The sequence below is a fragment of the Chaetodon auriga genome, chromosome 16 (genome assembly GCF_051107435.1).
Source record: "Chaetodon auriga isolate fChaAug3 chromosome 16, fChaAug3.hap1, whole genome shotgun sequence".
NCBI classification, from domain to species: Eukaryota; Metazoa; Chordata; class Actinopteri; order Chaetodontiformes; family Chaetodontidae; genus Chaetodon; species Chaetodon auriga.
In genome coordinates, this window is record NC_135089.1 from 10,521,184 (window position 1) to 10,542,209 (window position 21,026).

Below are 21,026 nucleotides of genomic sequence, written 5' to 3' on the forward strand. Positions count from 1 at the left end.
GTCAGGGTGGAGACACTTTGAATTAGCATTTAAACCTTCATGTTGCAAAATAAAAGGGTAATGCTTTATTTTCCAGGCTGGAAATGTATTCTGGTTGGACTTATAGGGAAAAACACCCATTCAAAAATACAATCCTGTTTGGTGAGCTCTTGAACACAACTTGAACTTTTTAATCTCCAAACCCAAACACATTATCTACAGATGTCCTTCAGCTAAACCATACATTTTCTCCGGAGGAATATTTTCTTTTCAAGTTGAGTATGATTCTCCTTAAGTCCAAGAAAAACAGCTTGATTGGGAAAAGAAGATTCTTATCATAAACCTCTGTCTTGCTGCAAACTAATCAGGGAAGTGAGTAAATCTATTACAAGTTAAACTGTGTCTGTGTAGTGGCAAAGGCATGCAAAGTAAGACTGAAAGGAAACTTGCATGATGGCTTGTTTTATTTGAACTCGGTAATACAAAAATGACATATTCACATCACAGGTGTATTGAGAAAACACTGTACTGGAGAAAAACAGGTTTCACAAAGAAAACTGCCTTTTTGGAATGAAGCGAAAACAATTTCAAGTAGTGGCACGCTCTTTGTCTTTCTCCAATTATACATATAGTACTATGTACATTTATAAAACACAGGAAATAACCAGTCTGGTGTAACAGTTTAAAAATGTATTACAGTCGGTCACAATCATTTATTGTGTGCTCAGAATGCTGAATGAGGCATACATTCTTTCAAAACCCCATCAAGTAATAGTTTTCTTTTAGTGTCTGAACTTCCCTTTCGCTCTAAGAAGGCAAAGCAAGCCCACTCAAAAATACCGGAGCACTGATTGTTCAAGCGTGGAAACTGTTACATTTCACTGAATTGCGCTCCTGTGATGGGAAAAGTGCCTCATTACATTTGAGCAGAATACTTAATGACTGCGCAACGCTAAACACCTGGATGACGAGCTGAGGTTTGCACAACCGTCATCCAGCTGGTGATTCTTGGTCAGTCAACTGTTAACATCTTAATGTCTCAATCTGCTGCTCCTGATGGGATAAGTGTCCATCTTCAAGACTTTGTACATGCACGAAACTCTTGAGGATGCAGACTACTGAAAGACTCATTTCACAGCTCTGTTTCTCTTGAAGTAGATGCCCCTGAAAACATAAATGATGACACCACCACAGTACCTTTGGCAAACACACATAGAACTAAGCAGAAAAATGAACAAAAAGAAATAATACATCCGTATTTTTAGGCCTCGGATGCAGACATTTCCATCAACTACATGACATTCCCCAAATACAAGACAGATTCTTGTACAGACAGTGCATATCAGAAACTATGATAATCACAATTACATGAAAACTGTTTTTAAAACTTATCCACAAAATGATCTTAACAATGATTTTTTTCCCCAAAATAAGCCCTTGAGGTTTTATTTCGTTCACAACTATCAAACATGATCTGAGATAGGTTGTTGTAGAAGGCTGTAAAACAAGAGAAATTGTGTCAGGGTCCTGAGGAAAGTCAAGTCCTGTTCCAGTGGTTTCAGAGCTGACTGTGATTCTTTGTTTACTGAAGGTATTTTACAGCATCATGCCTGTAAACACGTAACTGAAATGCAATGTGCTAGAAAGGCAAGTTTCTAGGTAATTCATATTCATACTGTATATCTATTTTCCCTTACTGTCCAGAAGCTCAAAGTCTCTTGATCTTTTGGCAAATGATGGACCGCTGCAGTCTGATGGGAGTGAGGGACAGCATCGAGAACAAAGTGCTGGAGGATAATCACTGAGCAGGCTGTCTGTGAACAGCCTGTGGCCAGTCGAGCAATGACTGTCTATAAGCTCAGAAACCCTGCATTGGCGGCGTACTCGTCTCCATCCCCTTCCTCCTCTTCTCTTTCAACCTCACCTCCGCTATGAGCCGCCGAGTTCTTCCTCTTCACTTGTTTGCTGGAGGTGCCCCGGGGCCTCTGCATGGGCACCAAAAGGCGGAAACCTGGCTGGGCGCCGGGGGAGGCTGTGCCCAGGGACGCGGTGAAGGTCTTAAATGTGCAAGGCACAAGGGGGAAAGAGGAGGAGGAGCATGTGGATGAGGGGCTAACACTCTGGACGGAGGAGTACCCTGACGAGAAGGAAAGAGGCTCCCGACCTTGGCGATCCTTGCTCACCTCCTTGTCTGCTTCACAGAAGCTGTCTTCATCGCTAGACAGGGCTCTGCAGTGCTCCAGTCCTTTGTCTTCATCAGTCAGTGAGTGCAGTTTGATGGACATCATAGAGGCTATTGAAAGAGAAGAAGAATAGGTGTTACAGTTTATCACAGTCGAATCATTTTGGGCAAAGTTTACACCAGCTACAGATCCAAACACACTCTGTACAGCTTCTATCATCCATGCTCTTTTGTCCACTGACAGTGGCCATGCATAACATGAGGGGCTAAATGTATGTGCTGTTTTATTATACAGGATGTTGCAAGTGCTGAGTCATCTCTAGTTACATAATGTCCTAATGGAACAATGACTCATGCATTACTCTCCTCTATATACATTTGGATTAGTTCATTTATATGCTTTTGGGAAAAACACTGTTGACACTCTGACAGCAAACACACTGGGACAAATGCGCCCAGTCCCTTTCAACACTCACAATCACAGTCTTTCTCTCCTTCGCTCTCCTCTTCCTGGTCCCCCTCATAACCGGAACATGAAGTGTCCAGACTCCAGTCCAGGATGTCGCCCAGCAGCGTCTCCTCCTGGTTGGACAGTTCTGCTGTGGGCGTGGCCACAAAGCTCCCTCTGTGGGCCTGCATGGCGTCATCGCGTCTCCTGGGGAGAAAGTGGACAAGCAGCGTTGTTACGGCGAGTGACTGTTGCATCTCACAGATGGCACAAACAAACACCTTCTGGACAAGACGGTTCACACGTCAGCCTGTCGCAGTGCACACCAGGCTGATAAGAACCGCTAAATGAGCAGGGAGAGAGGTGGGGGCGCTGGTCATCTGTCAGTTATTGAGCTGTTTTTTGCATGTATGTCAAGTTATGTCACACACGCGCCCTAAATACTGAGGTTCTATCGATTTTATGTGCAATATGTGTCGCCAAGTGGGGTGCCACAGTATGTGAATGTAATAAAAATATTGTGTTATTGGTTTAACAGTCAACTGTGATCATCTCTACCTCCACATTAACTCCATGCTGTACAGATTGTAAAGCCGCTTGAGGCAAATCTGTGACTTGTGATATAGGACAATATAACTAAAAATTGACTTGATTGACAAAACTACATGGGTTGGACACAAATACATGGATATTTGTACAATAAAAAGCAATCCAGTACATTAGCCCCACAATAAATAAGCGGCAACATTACGTCCCTCCATGCGGTCGTTAATGTAAAAAAGGCTGCAAACTCAGATAAAACGAATGGATAAATAAAGTTACTGCAATGAACATATTGGATAAAATCATAAAACAGGGGGTTGAACAGTATCAGTAGCACAATAGGAAAGTGCTATTAGAAAGCCATACAAGCCCAGCAAGCTCGAGAGTGCTGAAGGCAGGTCTATGTAATAAAGACATACAGAGAATTTTATTATGCTCCATAAAAATGTTCCAGGGGCGAGCAGGTTGTGTTGCATTACGTGCTACACTGCACCAAAAGTAGTCTTAGTTGTCCATATTGCATAATATTCATGTCTGGCAATATGTCACATTTAAATGTCTCTTTGAATCATTTACTGTTTTTCAATATCACCCAGCCCCAATGCACTGTAATGGGGAACTCGGTAACTGACTTACCTCTTGTTGGTGCTGGATGGAGATGCGAGGAAGGTGTGGATGTCTGCTGATTGACCAGTGGGACTGGGAGGCTCCATCTGAGGCTCCACCTCAGGAATCTCCAAGATCTGACACAGCTCTTTAAAGTCCATCACCTTGTGGAGGCCATGAAATCATATCAATGACCAGTTTCAGGGACTCAGATACAGAGAATGTTCAACAAGAAATGTTTTTATTTTTAAAAGGTGTAGCAGAAAGAACAGTGTTCCTATACCTGCAATAAAAAAAATAAAAGTCAGGTACCTTTTCTCTGCTGATGTGCTGGTAGGCCTCATCTTCAAACCGCTGCTTGACGCCGGTAAGAGACACGTGCCTGTAATCTTTGGGAACATCTTGACTGAAGCTGAGGGGAGACAGAGAGCGAGAGGGAAGCAGAGACAAGAAAAATGACTGAGTTTGATCCACTTTGCTTCCTGCATCTCTATAATCAACTCTTGGGGACAAATCTCGTTACTTGTCCATTTGAGAATTACAGTTTGTCGATGCGATGTTCACCTATCAAAGTGACTCACCCCGAGGCACGTTTCTGTGACTCACTTGGTGATTCACTGATGGTTACACACTACTCCCACCCCCCCACACACACCACCCCTACAGCCCAGAGGCCTCCTGCAGTCTTTTATGACTGCAGTTCTCTCTAGGTTTAGCATTTGCTATAAAAAGCTTAATGGCCATCCATATCTTGGTCACAAGACATTATAAACAATCTTGTATCTAATCAGTGTGGCTACATGAGCATGTTGAAAACAGCCAGACACATGACCAATCAATTTTGTTATCTGTTGCTTTTTGTGGGAGGACAATGAAGCAGTGGGTCCTTTTACCTTTATCTTAATATTCAAATCATACAATCTGAGAAGGTTAAAAAAAAATTAAAAAAATAAAAAAAAAATTCACTCTTTTTGAGTGGACTGTGTGGAAACTTTTCATAATCGAAATACACAGTACCAGTCCTGAATGTCCAGCGGTGTGCAGAGGTGTGTTTGGTCTCATGCCATTTTGGAAAAACAATGCCTGTGCTGAACACTTTGTAAAATGAACAAATACGTACAATGGATTATGCTAATGCTTTGCAAGACTGTGGTGCTTACAAGTAACCAGCTGAGGTAGATAATGCACCAGTCAGAAGCTTTGATCACGTGCTAACCTTGCTGATTAAAAGCATGGCTGCAGGAACCAAACAAACTGTGCCCTTTTAAAAAGGGACGAAATGTCTAGAGCTTTTCTTTAGAAATACAACCACATCAATAACATTTGTTCAAATGATTACTTTCATCACTAGGAGAGACGTACAGACTGCTGAGGTCACAACAGATTAAGTGCCTTTTTAAAATGTGCCTTTCAAGAATAGATGCAACATCTATGCTGGCTCTCCCTCGTCCAAGGTCATGCCAACGTCTATGTTATTCCTATTAAAACTCACGTCATCATGGCTGATCGCCTCACTCGACTAATAAAAAAGAAAAGGTTTGCACGTGCTCCGCTGTGTAGCTGGACGGGTTGTCCCTATGCCTGAATGTGACCTGACAGATTGGTTGGTTGTGCAGGAGCAGGAGGAGAGAAATTAATTGCTTGGCAACCAAACCAGTCAAAATGCACGCTGCGAGAAGCTTACCACTTGACGTAGAGCAGCACAGAAAGGGACACAAGGTCTTGCTTGGAGAAGCCTGTGAAGTCGGATAAGTGGCTGGGCCAGAGGGGAGCTGCACAGAGGGAGACCACAGACACACGTCAAGGGGAACATCAACTAAAGCCGTAAATTCTATTTGTTTGAAAAGATGATTTGCATTTGAGTGGGTGACACGGAGCACCTTTTCAAACAGGCCATGTTGTGCGCGTGTGTTTGAGTGAGTGAGTGTTATTACCATAGTGGTGTAGTGCTCGTGTAAGCAGTAGTGCAGCGCAGGCCAGTTTGGCAGGTGGTGGTGTGGTGAAAGCAGAGTAGAGCAGCAACAGCTCACAGATGTAGCTGAATAAGTGAGTGGTCCGCCTCTCCAGAGGAAGCAGAGACAGCAGCACCTCCCCGTAGTCCAGCAGTGTGGGGCTCTGAGGCGAAATCCAGCAAAATCAGCACTTTAAATCCCCATAAAAATACGATGCATTGGCACTTGTACCAGAAGGATAGTTGTTGTTCTCACCCTGATCTTTCCCTCCAGCACAGATACAACCTCTCCCATCATTCGAACCAGGTCTTCATATTTGTAGGTGTTGTCTGTGAGCCAGACAGCTTCACGTATGGTCAGGATTTCTTTACTGATATAGCTGAAAAGAAAAGAACCAAAACTGTCCTGAAAGTGTAAAAACAACAGTGATTTTTTTTTTTATTATTATTATGTTCACACAGTGCAAATTTCCTGCCTGCATCCATGCTGTGCACAAAGCATAGTCCAAATGACAAAACATATTGCCTCAAACAGTGTGATTTGCGACACAATGACCTCAATGATCAAGCACAGTATGAAACAATGGATGCTTTTCTATCATCATATGACATCCAGTATAACGCACAGTCCTATATCCTATTACTAAAATGGAACTAACTTCCCAAAACAACCCCAAAATCCTCTAACCTCAAAGCTAGTTTCCCCACATAATCCCATAATCAGAACTGTACTATATTATTAAGATCAAAAATCAAAGCATAAACAAATATTTCAAAGACTATGCACGTGCGCATTCTTACCGTGTACAAACTACCATGCAGGCGATTCCCAATAACTGGAGGCGAGCCTTGGGGACAGAGCGCAGGGCCAGGTAGCGGTCCACACAACCCACTGTCACATGCAGAGTCAGGCTGGAGAAATCCTTCATGGTGGTCACCTCCACAAGCCAGTCCACTAGAATGTACCTGGAGAGACAGAAGGGCCGGGAATCCCAACCAAGCAGACATTTGAATTAAAAAATTAGTCACAATCTCCAAAGCATGACATGAAATCTGCCATGTGGCATGTTCACAGGGAAAAGGTTTAACTTCATCCTCGAGGAACCTTTGACTGGCACACTTGTGCCAGCGTTCCGTTTCATCTTTAGTAATGTCATTAAAGAAAGCTGCAGTAATCAAAACACGGTGAGTCATCACAATGACGAGCAGGAATATTCCATTGTCTACAAAGAGATTATTCACCAACATACTCTAATTGTGTCAGCAACATCACAGAGGAGTTTCTGTTCCAGCCTACCTCATGGTGTCCTTGATGCCTCGTCTGACGATGCCCTGAGTGCAGGGTCGTGTGGCCGGGTTCGTGGAACTGAACAGCTGAGCCACTAAATCAGAGCAGGCTTTTGACTCCAAACCCAGTGGATTCCCACGGATGCACACTTTAGCCAGGGAGAGCTGGAGGCAAGAAAAGACAACGTGTTAAAGAAATGTGTCAGGCTTGACAGCTTGTTGAATTGGGTCACACCAGAAAGACAACAATAAGTTGAGTTTGCTATTCCAAGCAGTTTTCTGCTGTAATTACACAGCTTGTGATTTCAGATGAGTCATATTTCTGTGATTCAGTGGTGCTACTTGGGTAAAGCTTTTGAATGCGACAAAAAAAGAAAAGAAAAAGAAAGTCAACAACTGTCAAGGCCTCTTGACACTGCCTGAAAATGCTTCAATAAGTCCCAAATCTGGACAAATGGAGGAGTGGGAGATGAAAACGAGAAATGACACAAAAGCAGGACAAATGAAAAGCTGTCAAAGTGACACACACTTCACTTGCTTTGTGTTATTACAGTGAACGGCCGAGGGAGAATGAAGCTGCCGACTGACAAATATGGCCATCATGAAACTGAAAACGCACCAAGAACACACATTAAATCAACTGCTGCATCAGTATAATGGCAATTTGCCGTCTTCCACAACACACCTGAGCCTCCCAGCATCCTTTGCCAGCATAGTCCCTGAGGGTTCGAACACACTGGAGGTACCTGCCTGGATCAGCCATCTGAAATTCAAATATGAAAAAAACATATGAGTACACACAATAATCAATTTACGTCATTGACTTAGTTAGTCTTTAACTTTTTTAATCAATCTCAGTGCAAGTATGTACTATACCAGGAACAACGTGCCAGTGTTCAAGCTCCACGGACACTAAATCAATAAGCTTCAATTTTATCAAGATTAACTTAGAAAACAAATGAGGAATTCAAACTCACAGCTGCTTTACGGTTGTGCTCCCACAACAGGTAGGAGCTCTGTAGACAGCCAGCCTGTGACGACTGCTCCAGCATAGATATGGCGTCAGAGCGTCTTTCATCCTCCTGGAAAAGGGAACGCATCAGATGTAAATGAAAGATCTTACCAGGCAAACTGACTAGACGTTCTGTTCCTAGTCTAACAAAGTGCTGAAATGCTGTCTTGTCTACAGATACATGTTTGAGTGCTGTGATCTTGAAAAACAAACCAGAGCTCTGCGTAAGCGGCATGAAATAATTTGTCACACCATTAAATAAAAAAAGCACACCAGGAGTGTGAGAAGAAGACTCAACGGGGACTACAAGGCAACAGCTGTGTTACATGAAGAGAGGACAGAACAACAGTTATCCCATCTGTGCAGTTAATGACTAGTCGGACAAGCCCCCTGTGACAGCCGCAGACAGCAATACACTTTGATTAGAGGCTGATAGAAACTGGGCAAACCACACCCAGACAGAGACAGTCTCACTCTTACACTTACTTCAAATAGTTGCAAAACTCTGGCCAAACAGTGCAGCAAGGGCCCTCTCTTCTCCTGGAAAAGAACGAGACAAACACTTTAATGAACACTTGAAAGAATTTAGGATCCTCTTACTTACTTACAAACATTCTGCTCCAATCCTTTTCCACCTCGATGAAATTATTAATTGTCGTAAATGCAATGTAATCATTTCTGTGAATTTAATATGTGCCAGTTTTCTGTCAACTAAGCAATACAAGAAGAAAACAGGGTTTCCAGGCTCGCCACTGAGCACAAAGGAATGAAAATTGCAGTTGCGAGGCATCAGAATTTTATTAAAACGGCCAGAAGAAAGCAGGAATCTGTCTGACTTCGCTGGAGCATTTATATTAAGTACCATTAACCTCAAATTTGTATTCATACCAACAGATAGATAAAAGTTTAAGAACTTTATCATTGCTGAGACAAGCCAAAAATGATTACGCTTTCCAGTAAGGCTGAGTTTAAAAGGAAGTACATTTATCTGCCCTCTAAAACTGCAGCAGCAAAACCTACCACGTTGGTTTCACACTCAGCCTTCAGGCGGTCGAACACCACAGCCTTGCAGCAGCTGCCGGTGGGCGACCACGGTGGACGGATGAACACCCAGATGAAGGGATCCGCCGAGGGAGAGCGCAGGCTCTCAGCCAGGCTGAAGAAGTGTGAGGCCTTGCGACCACACACATCCGCTCGGCCCTCATCACTCAATAACGCTGATGGAAAGAAACAAGGCACACGTGAAGATCTGCAATCATTTGGAGAAATCATCAGGAGGGATTTATGTCCCCCACTTCCATCTGACCTTTATTTAACTACCATTCTAGCAAGATAGGTGTTACATGTACTGACATGGCACCAAGCAAAATAAGGAAAAGAGGAAAAACATAAATGGCAAGCGTATTCTCAATAAATGGGAGTTAACTTACGTCCTTCGTTGTACAAATAAGCAATCCCGAGTTTCACAGCAGCTTCAAAGTTCCCTTTCTCAGCAGCTCTGAAGAAGAGATGTTTCAGATTAAAACCCATACAAAGGAAAAACAATACATTAGTGTGTTTGCAGTCTTTATTTTTTGGACAGAAGTGGCTGTACCTTTCAAATAGCCATAAGGTGTTGGGGGATGGCCACGTGTCCCTGAAACTGACCCTGGCCCATACGCTAGAGTGGTTGTCAACAATGTCCCGCAGCTGGGAATGAACCTGTAACACAAGTCACATCAGTTAGTCCCTCAACAAAAGAGACATCTGACCTATCAAATCAGGTGGTGACAAGATGCCAGAGCCTAATCTGGGATGGTACGGCACGTACATGCGAGAAGTTGTGTAGCAGTGTTACAGTGTGTGCAGCATGTTTACTCACTGCTCTGACGGACAGCAAGTCCTCAGCGGAGAGGCACTGGAGCACACAGAGGAGGACCTCCTCAGGTAGAGACAGCAAGGTGAGGGCCGGAGTTCGCTTACGGACCCGCTTCCGTGCAGGAACAGAGTAGCATTTTGAACAACGGCAGTGGACTACCGAAAGAAAAAGTAGTTTTAAATTAGGCAAATCACACATTTTAACATGAAGTTTTCCCATTCTGCTGCAGAATGTTCGCACACACACATGCACAAGCACCCAAAAGCATTTCACATCTTAGTGCAGGGCTCACAAACTCATTCTCACATGAATGTCAAACAAATATTTGTGCTTCATTTGAAGCCTGTGCCCAGTTAATATGTTTGCTGGTGACCAGGCACACTAAGGTGAAGGTTATGGCTCCACATTCAAAACGCCTAACGTAAGGCATCCCCGGGTGGTCTACTCAAATCCTATTTGAATGTGAGATCGTTTAAATTCATGAAAATAAAATAACCTAAAGAGCATTAAAATACGCATACAACATCATATAATCAAGTGTTGTGAGCGTTAACAGCTTTGTAAGGATGCAGAACTGAGCATCTGACTGGGAGAAGTCAAATCAAGTGAGCGCCCAAATTTCCCTCCTGAGGTTCAAATACAACTAACCTGAAGTCATGACCTCGGTTCCGTAAAGTTTGACAATATATAGTAGTTTATAATAAACAGTGTCACACAGGCGTACAGTGCCAGGAGATATGTTTTAAACAAATACTGGCAGCATTAACCCATTTGAAATTTACAGGAGGAACCCACAGCTACCCGGTTAACGTTTGTGTCGGCTAGGAGCTAGTTCGTTAACAGTGGTAGCTAACAAGAATTGTAAGAATTTAACAAAGCACGTCCAACAACACTCGTCTTACATTAATACATGCACACATGTCTGTTAATAAGATAAGTTAAAGTCGATTTAAGTTACTTACCGCCCGCTTTCATTGCAAGTGCAGTGGTCTCTCTTCGAACAGCGATGCCTGTAGCTACAGCAGTGAGCAGCGACTTAAACGTTACGGCGATACTAGCTAATATTACACGTATACAAACAAAGAGACAATTTCACCAGGAAATAAGATATACAGTCTTAGAATAATGCTCACAGCCTCTGCTGTGCTGTAGTAGCTGACTAGTAGCTTTACAAGTTGTTAGCTCTTGAATTCAAATTCAAGCACGCGTCCTCACTTGTTGGACCCGCCCCAAAGCTACTCTAGGACCGCCCGCGCTCACCGTTTAAACTCCACATTCAGTTTGATTGGTCAGACATAGTGACGCCTATCTACTACATAGTAGCCTCGTGATTGGTCTTCGTGAATAACGTCAGCACCGATTGGACGGATTTTATAAACTGTAAAATGTTAGAAGACCATTGGATAACGTAACGCTATTTCGAAGTACGCGCTCGTCAGTGAATGTACATGATTGGTTGACCTGATTATGAAGAAAGTCCACAGATCCACCTATTTACCGTAGATTGTGGGAAATGTAGTTAAGCAGAAAAGGCCGTTTAAAGGTACTGTGTTTAAAGGGACAGGCGCATAGTAAGAGCCAGAGTAGAGAAAGCCGTTTTTACACCAGGTCGTTGTGCCGTGCTTATAGTTAGTTTACTTTAAAATTAATTTGACATCTAATTAATTAAAAATTTCTTGTCTTTTCTTTCTTGTCTTTGAAGCAAAGCATGTATTATTGGATTTTTGTCATTTCTATAAATCACAAAAGGTAACATTTATTTATTCCTTTAACTGTTCAATTGTATCTTCCTATTATGGTCTACATGTTGTTTTAGGAAAAATAGTCCTTGTATTCCTTGTGGAAAATATTAAATCCCTTCTGATTAATTTAGTGTTTACTGTTTTATTTTAAGCTATTTGGTCTTTCAAAGGACTCAGTTGTTGCTATTTGCCATGGAAGGAAGTGAGGATGAAATGAATGACTAATGATTAGTGGAGATTAATTTTGTTTGATGTTTTATTGTTCAGTTTATTTTAATTAGCTTTAATCTTAATTCATTAGATGTGTGATTGAAACTGCCATCAATGGTCCTTAAGTAAATCAGTCGTGAGAAATCTTCTCAATAAAACCGGCCGACATTAATGTGTTTCTTAACGTTTGCATTTGAGCCCAAAGGATAAAGAAGCAGGGACATGCATGTTTATCTATGCAGGTACTATTGTAAGTTGATCAAGAGAAGCCCAAAGTAAATCTAAGTATGTGTGAGAAACGGTTACAAGCACAAAGAATTGAAAAAGCCGGTGGAGCAAACAGGAATACTGATGTGCTCCTTGTGATGGAGAACAATAAGAAATCATTATGTCAGCTGCTTTGTCCTTTCACACATTACACACACACACAGACACACTTACAACTTATTAACTCGTCAATATTTGTGTGACTGAGCAGAGATGTAAAGCAATAAAGCGACAGAGTGGTTCAGCCTCTGACGCAGCTGCCTTTGAGCTGACACGATGATTAAGACCGCTGTGTCTGATCCCCTTTGTGATAGTCTCCTGGCTGAATAGTGTCCTCTTGATTGCTGGTCTTTTGAAGAGGGTCATCAAGGAGCAGAGTACACTATGTCTACCACCAGTAATCATTTGCTCCTTTCAGGTTCTCTATTGATGTTCACATATGCTGCTTGCCGAAACTCATCATCACCTGGAAGAGCCAGTGTTCAGCGTTACCTCTGCCACTCAATAGCTGCCTCTAAGTCTCCCTCTTAAAACACACGCTGTTTTAAACATTTTATACACATCCAAAAAGCATTAGGGAAGTCAATTGAGAAATAAAAAAATAAACACATTTCTGCTGTTTTCTGTCTTCATTGAGCCACAGAACTCTCGCTGTATTCCATACTGGAGGTGTTGTACAATCTAATTATCTTGACACTGACTGACCTCGGATGGGTCAGGGGCTGTGACATCCTCAATTGGATGCAGTCACCGTTTCCATAGAAACTCCAACCAATCTCAACGATTTTCTCAGTAAAACACTACGTGACCAATGACAGGCAGGACAAAGCAACCGGCTGGGTCGTTTCACCTAAGCTAAAAATGATTAGAGTGATAAAAGCACACAGAATGCGCTTGTGAAGCTCTGAGGTCCAAGTGTGTGTGTGTGTTTTTTTTGTTCCCTAAGCATCCATTATTTCTCAGAAGGCCTATAATTTCGCGGAGGTGACGTATTGTAATAATGATGCTGCCTCCCACATGAGGTAATTGAGTTTGATCTGAAAAGTAGATGGAGAATGTTACCTTCACACCTGAGCAGTTTACTCCAGAAGAGCTGCCCCGATACAACAAGGTATTAATTAATGGCCGCAGAGCAGAAAGCTCCTGTGGACTGAAACGTGTTGACTGACATCTCAGACAGAAGGACAGGACGTAAAAATTTAAGAGAAGACTGGCGTCTATCGTTAGGGCGATTCACGGAGGATAGAAAAAACTCAAGTATGAGAGATTAGATCTAATAGCTTCTCATCACATTTGTTTCTATTACAATACATTGCATTTTAATTTCATTTCGCCTGTGATTTAATTTTGCTGTCTGACCGGGCATGTGTGTTTTCCAGCTACACCTGTCTCCAAAACAGCTGTCATAACATCTAAAGCTGATGCAACTCCATCTTACTACAATGCTATCAGCTGGAACCAACATCCACACTTCATATCGTCATGTTGTGCTGCCTGTTTCATCTTTTCTGGCTTTGCATTTTAGACTGATGTCAGTTTTGTATAATAAGTATGATAAAAGGAAAATAGTGCTGAGTGCTTGGGTTTGAAGCCAAGTCCTGGAGATTGAGAGGCGGATGAGTTGCTCCCATCTGGTTTCCTGTAATCTGTGCTGACCCTAGCAATCCAACTGACCACTTCCACCCCATCTGCACTTTGCCCCTGCTGGCCGCCCCACCCTTTATCCAGACCTAAACACTGTTCCCTCCACACCCAGTTTCTCAGCACAGTTACCACTGAATGATAAATAACACAATGTGTTCACACTAACTCCTGCTGAGCTGAGCAGTTCAGCCAGTCTTACATATACAGACCTGTCTGCAAATAATATGTAGAAATCCTTGCCATGGTGAGCGTACTTTGCCTACTTTATTATTTTGCCAGTAGGGGGTGTCATTTATTCTGGCCAGTCTGTTTTCATAACAACCAAAGGATCCCACACATCTCTAGCACATGGAAGTGTGTCTATATACAGCATTGAAATTTCAAGCACAAGGGAAGCTCAGGTGGTCTCGTCAACCACATTTGTTTTTATGATACATGCAAACGGTACAGTGACAATTACACTCTATGTTGACAGTAGAGTCAAATTAGTCTACTGCCTCCTCACTATCCATCGGTCTTTATTTTTAGCGATGTCTGGGGGATCTTCCAGGCCTGTTGGAAGAGCTTATTGCCTCTACTCTTTGGATGACTCTGAACAATCTCCCAGAGCGAAGCAGTTTAAAGGTATACTATAGAGGAATTGTGGGTTATTGTTTCTAATGGTTTTTGTAGCCTTGCCTGTCATGGTGGTAGCCTCCTTTTGGATGCATTCTGCTTACAGTCTGGCTTTTTAAAGTCCTGACCTCACCTGCGTGCTGTTATTGGCTGGGGGCTGCACACCCACTGCCCAAAGGTTGCAGCCCAGAAACGTCCCGACCAAAACAAAACAAGAATAAGCAAATGCAGGCAGAGGGCAGGGTCCCAGCAGATAAATACACCACCATGCACTTCTAGTGGGACATAAATGATGATTGAGTGGGATTATTTTTGTATGAGCGTATAAATGAATTTTAGAGAAATCCTGCATAGTACCTTTAATACAAACTTCTATTAATAAATGCGTCGGGAGTTTCTCCTCAAGCCACAAACTAGAACATCACAGACCAAAGTTTTCACATGACATTTATTTAATACAACAATATACAACAAATGTACATACAAGTAGAAATATACAGTAGAATTATAAAATAGTCGTATATACAGCACCAAATATTGGAGGGCACACAAATAAACATGTTTTGTGTCACTCACTGGAGTGACAAACAGCATAGGCAGACAGCATGGCTGCCTGCTGGGTGAGGGACATCTAGTATTTCCCCTGCAGCAGAGAGAGGTAGGTTTTCCCTTAGTTTTTCTGAAGGCAGAAGGGAAATCACTTCACATCTCTAACAAACAAATTCTGGTCACCTGCCATCACTTTTTAGAGTCAACAAAGTGGCACAATACAGCTTGAAAATTAGCAAGTATGCAACTATGCAAGAACAATGTACTACAAAGTAAATGTGCGCAATACATGTGGAAATTGCGTTGATACAAAAGTCAAAATTAAGGGCAGAGTGAAAGCGTGTGTACATTCACAGACTGATATTTTGTAATACTGGCGCTTCTCTCTTGTCTCACTTTTCAGAGGATACCACTGCACTGTGCTAAAAAAAAAAAAAAAGTACTCATGAATACTCTTTATGAGCATTTCCTCTGATGTTCACCTTGAAAGAAATTTAGGGCTGACGTGGCTGTACAGTAGGTGCTTGCAAAGACAGATCTGTGTGTCAAAGAAGACTCACTGTACTCCTGTTAAGTTGGTATATTCACTGCTACTGCCCGCACTGCATTGCATCCCCTAAGAATAAAACTGCTCTGTCGAGGATGGCTGATCCCAGTCTAAGTGCAGGGACAGTTCCTCACTCCCACATAAAAGTGAAAGGAATGACTTCCCAGGTTCTTTTGTCTTCCACCATTACCTCATTTCCCCCTTCTCCCCTTCCTTCCCTGTGAGTTGGGCTTCCAACAGAATATCTAAATGCACACTGAGCTGCAAATAATGTGTGAGAAAAGACTAATCCATTGCAAATCTATTGAAGCAGACAGCAGATGTAGCCTTGTAATCGACCAGCTGGCCTTCAGGACAATCTTTGGCATTGTGTTAACTGCTACCTCTGGATGCATAGACACATTTTACTCACTAACAAGCCTCACTAATCTGGTATCCAGAATCAATACAAAAGTGATCAATGATGGTTTTCAAGGGTAAAGGAGTGCTTAGACAGTCCTTCACATGGAGACACAAGGCCTATGCTCGTTTTAATTTCTATACATTCTGAACATTGCGCGTGTTCCTTCTGTGATTTGCGTTTTCCATCCCATGTTACATTCATTGGCGGAAATGAGAATATTTAAGACGAGAATAAAATGCCATTGTGAGTCTCATCCTGTGAGACTACACACCAACAGAAAGCACCTATTCACAGATGAGGAGCCAAAAGCAGCTACATTCACTCATTCTCTCTGAAAGAAAAAGTGTCGGAAAGGGAAGGGAAACCCCAGAGCCACTTAGAGAACAAACAATCCGTTTTCACTAGAGAACAGCCTTGTACCCTATTTTCAGACTGACAAAAGGGACTCTCAGTCAACATTCTTTAATCTTCTTTCTTTGGCACAGAGAGATAAAGTCAACCATCTGTGTACTATGGGACAATTAAGTGTATTTGTGAATCTTAACATGTGTGTCAAAAGACTGTACAACTGTCCCCCTGGGCTACATCACAAGAGGGAAATGAGTGGGATCAAGTCAGAAACTGGGGATGCAGGATGGAGGACGGCATATGGGATGGATGAGGACAGTACTGTTGGGGTCAAAAGAGAGACAGAACAAGGGGGGATATTCTCGGGGGTTCAAATGGAAACGGGGGAATGCAACAGAGCCTTTTTCCATGAGTGCTTGCTCAAGGCACCAAGCGGGAGGGGCCATAGGGGAGCAAGATCAGTCAAAGTGTCCCTGCAGTGGCATGTCCCCTCAGGCCGTGTCCTTCAATAATCCTGGCCTGTGGAGTTGAGGTGCCCTACAAAGACACTAGGCTGGGCGTAAATGCTCGCTTATTGACAGGAGGGCGCTCAGTCAGTCAGAAAGTCAGTGCCCCACTCCTTTGTAATGTGAAGCTGAAGCTACAAAAGGCCTTTCAGAGTTTGCTGCTTTACTAAAAGTTTCTCTAGCTTGGCATGGACATGGTCATATGTGCAAATCTTTTATTCCTTAGTAGTGAGGTCCAAGGTCCAGCAGTCTCTCAGTTCACCAGAATTTTTATTTGAGCACACACAAACACCTTCCACTTCCCCAGCAGGTCCTCTGCCCTCTCCAGTTCATCGTCCACACAGATGCCAGTAAGATCCTGCTGGACTCAAGTTCCACTCTCCCATTGCGTAAAAAAAGCCCCCAACACATTGCTGCGGTGTCACAGGACGAGTGAATGACGCTGGCCGCTGACGCGGGTGAACTGCTCTTTCAGCTGGGTATCAGGTTGCTGTCTTTGGCCCACTTCTGGCCTCTTGGAGAGTCACCTGTCCTGGCAGGAAGAATGCTGTCACTGACGTGTCTAGTGACGCCAGCATTGACTCCAGCAGCAGCTCTGCATAGCGTGTTAGGTGTCTGCGCGAGTTCCCTCTGTTACTCCTAGTGCATATGTGAGTGAGGATTGCGAGGGCGATGTAAATATGCACGCAGTATGCAATGCATATTTGTGTGTCTCCTCTGAGGTTGTTTTGACACTGGACACCTGCTGTCTGATGATAAAAGAATGTGTGAGGCATTGGCGATCCCTCCTTGCCAATCCAAAATGGTCCAAACCTTACAGACTAAACAGATCCTCAGTGTCCCGTCTATCCGTCCTTCCACTCTATGATTTCTCAGCCCAAGTTCTCTCCAAGTGTGAACTGAGCCAAACTCTGTGATAAAGAATAGAGGGGATTTACGCGCTGAGAGGAGGTGAAGTGGCAGCTTCTTTAGCCAACCTCTGAGCTCCCAGCCACGGGTATGTCTCTGCTATCGAGGTCCTATCACTGTTCTCCCCATGTGCTTCACAGGGGACACTGCTCAGAGGTGAACGAGCCACCCTCTTTCTTTTTCCTTCTCTTCTTCTTGTGGACAGTCCAACAGGCAGTGGCCATCAGCAACAGCAAAAGACCCATGACAAGTAGCACCACTGACACCACTTTAGTCTGAGGCAGGTCATTATAGGTGTAGGTCACACCTGTTCCTGCTACACCTATCACCAAAGAGATGATTCCAAAGGGGAAAATGCAGCGGTACCAGGACTTCTCCATGCCTCCGGTGGCCTGCGACAGACGCTCCAGAGAGGAGAGCACCTCAGGCACCTTGGCACCACCAGCCTCCAGGGACTGAACCTCCTGCCCCGAGGTGGTCTGAGGCTGGGTTTGGCAAGCCAGGTGGCCCGTTGTACAGCCCATCCTGATGGTGAGGGCTGGTGGATCCTGAAGCCGGGCTGCAGCGTTGGCCTCTTGGATCCCGTTCGTAGCCTGAAGAAACAGAGAGAAATAGAGAAAGGCAGAAAAACAGAGGAAGGAGAAGGAGGTCTATATGAGACCGGAGAAATGACTGGAGCAGGAATGGCTGGAGCGTGTCAGATGAAGGCTTCTAAGTCAGCGCTGAAATCCACTCACACTTTCCCCTCCTCTCCCTCCCTGTCTGGCTGTTTCTCTGTACACTGCCTGCTGGCTCTGTGGCAGCACATTGTACACTCTGCTGAATGTAGTGGCAGGGGATATATAAGGGACCATGGGAAGGGGAGGAGCTAAGGAAGATAAACGGGGATGTCCAAGCGCTCTGATTGGTCTCCTTCGGTGTGACGTCAAACACTGAAGCAGGGAGAATAGGGGTTGACGAAGCACAGGAAGGGGGAAGGGAGAAGAGTTAACTGCTCCCTCTTTTCTTCATCTCCCCATCACTGCCTCTCAATTGCAGTCTTTTTTTTTTTTTTCCTGCAGCACAAAAGCATCCCTTGGGGAATACAGAAGCCTTGTGCTGACTGGAAATCAGGGGAGAAAGGGGAATCCCTCATCATTTCAGATTGGAAAGCGAGTTTTTCCATGTACTCGATAGCCTTGATATCACCCTTTGCTGCAACAGCACAGATGTGTCACCGCCATATGGCAATTAAACAGTAACGGCGTTCCAACTGCGCCCCTCCATCCAACAACACACGGAAGTCCCACAACCAACCACACGCTCCTCCTTTTCATGTGCATGACACTGATTTGTAGGAGGACAGGAAATATACAGTGCCTCTATAGTTAAAGTGCGAATACAGTAATGAGCATGCCCACACGTGACAGAAGACACACTCGTGAAAAACACAGGCGGCCCCCACTCCCTTCCCACCCACACACACACACTGCTGGTGCCAGTCTATTCTGAATGGAAGGCAACCTCCTAGTAGTTAATCCCTCAGTACGCTCACCCGCCATGAAAAGAAAATCAATCCAGACAGCTCTCTTGTCCTAAACTTGCTAATTTCACTCCTCCACGTTAGGGAAGGATGAACGTGTGGACACAGCTGAATGTTTTTATCTTCAGGCATTACTGGTTTGTTGCTGAATGGCTTTAGAATTTCAATGTACCATTACCTGCCACTATGGTGCAAACAGTGCTTTGAAGTACAGTTGGTGATGTTCGTGAGTGATGGCTTCTTTGATATGCATGAAAGCTTATAGGTCTAAAAAGTAATCTCTTGACACTCTGCTGTCATAAAAACTATAGTCCATGACATCTTGAGTATCTAAAGAGCAGAGATGTAGGTGAGCAGCAACCATTCAGATTTAATTATGGGTTTTAAAAGCAACTCCATGCATTTGTACAACCCCAGCATGGCTTCATCTTAATGACAGGGTTGCTCCTCATAATTACATCACAGGATCCATGCTCTTTAATGCCCATAAGGCACAAATTATTGGATTTTTGGAGGAAAAATCAAACTTGACAGAGGAAGCTGGCTCAGAGTGGCTGAATTGTGGGGGGGAATCAAATAAACCCTAATGCAATCGAAACGGTGACCACGCTAATTTGACTATCCCTCCGTAGCTCAATCGGCAGTAGAGCTGTAGATGGGCAAACGAGGAAAACAAGAGGGGAGGTGAGGAATGTGTTTGTGAGGGGAGGGGTGAAGAGAAAAGAGATGTTCAATTTGAAGGCATTTGAAGGAGAGAAGTGGATTCTTGGTCGCACTGCTCGGTTTCTGTGGATTTGTACTTGGACTCCTGCACTGCAGTGGACTCGGGCTAAGAAAAAGTGAAAACAAAAAAGGGTGAAAACAGTGAACAAGTAGGAAGGAATGTGTAGGACAAAGAAAAGACTATTCAGCTCTGTCCCTCTCTGTGCGAGAGTGTGTGTGACATGGGAAAGAAAATGAAGCTTCTTCCGTGGAAAGTAAAGTTGCCTCGGATCCATTCTGTGACAAAAAGAGGCGTGAGAAACGGGGGACAAAGGCGTGAGACATGGGTAACCTGGGCAGGGCCAGGCCATGGTGGTGGGAGTGGAGGAGCTCTGCTGGTGACAGCCTGAGCCAGGCAGCAGCTGATGTATGCAGGTCACAGGAAGGCTGAGCTGCGTAGGCGCCACTCCCTCTGGGACCTGTGTGTAGTGTTGACGTGATCTCGAGGATGCTACCCTGCCTCCTCCTTTACTCCCTTCACACACACTGATCCAAGACTGTATGGGCGGACCAGAGGCCTGCAGCACTTTGCTACAATCCCCTACAGATGACTTGGCTGCAATCCATGAGTGGTGAGACACTTCTGGTGCTGGAAAACGGAGATGTTGTGAACATTTGTGAGTGGATATCTGATTTAAGCCAGGAGTTGCTTTATTCATTTTGTCCCTGCTGTTTCAGACATGGGAGAGCAGTCAACGTGAAGCTGAAATATTGCGCTCCCTTTTCTAATCTTTTTATTCCTCTCCTCAGGGAAACTTGCCATTTCCAGCTTGAAGCACAGAGAGAGCCAGACCCCCAAGCGCATCGTCTTTGTGACTCAGCCAGCTTTGGGTATGCATGTCCCTGCGTTGAGGGTTGGTGCAGCAGGGATCAAACACCCACGTCCTGCTGTGTGAACCCAGCGCCACCTGTCGCCCAGTCTGGCATAGCCCTTGCCATCCACGCGTCATCTGTGGGCACGAGCCTTTTCGGCCTCTCAAAGCCCTCCTGCATGTCACAAACACCCTCATCCCACATTTGTGGCGGGCAAAACCAAAGACGACCAGTTTTCTCAGATCAGGGGGACATAGTATCAGCCCTGTATGTGCTACCTATACTTCAGTGAATACTAGATTCAGAAGTCCAGCACAGAAGTC

General features: G+C 44.0%; 2 protein-coding genes across 2 annotated transcripts; both read right to left on the minus strand.

Annotated features, from left to right (window-relative positions):
- Positions 1 to 433: 433 nt before the first annotated feature.
- ccnf (cyclin F) lies at positions 434 to 10,841 on the minus strand. The gene is made up of 17 exons (XM_076752885.1): positions 10,829 to 10,841; positions 9,870 to 10,021; positions 9,603 to 9,709; positions 9,439 to 9,506; positions 9,029 to 9,225; positions 8,495 to 8,548; positions 7,974 to 8,078; positions 7,682 to 7,759; positions 7,007 to 7,161; positions 6,511 to 6,675; positions 5,966 to 6,089; positions 5,693 to 5,873; positions 5,443 to 5,530; positions 4,071 to 4,170; positions 3,789 to 3,922; positions 2,638 to 2,816; positions 434 to 2,272 (listed from the first exon to the last, which is right to left on the minus strand). Exons 1-17 carry the CDS (start codon positions 10,839 to 10,841, stop codon positions 1,830 to 1,832), a joined length of 2,343 nt encoding a protein of 780 aa, XP_076609000.1. The 3' UTR covers positions 434 to 1,829.
- A 3,939-nt stretch (positions 10,842 to 14,780) lies between these two features.
- Positions 14,781 to 18,403, minus strand: LOC143334477 (uncharacterized). Its single transcript, XM_076753298.1, has one exon. The coding sequence runs from the start codon at positions 18,128 to 18,130 to the stop codon at positions 17,741 to 17,743; it is 390 nt and encodes a 129-aa protein (XP_076609413.1). The 5' UTR covers positions 18,131 to 18,403; the 3' UTR covers positions 14,781 to 17,740.
- Positions 18,404 to 21,026: the final 2,623 nt, after the last annotated feature.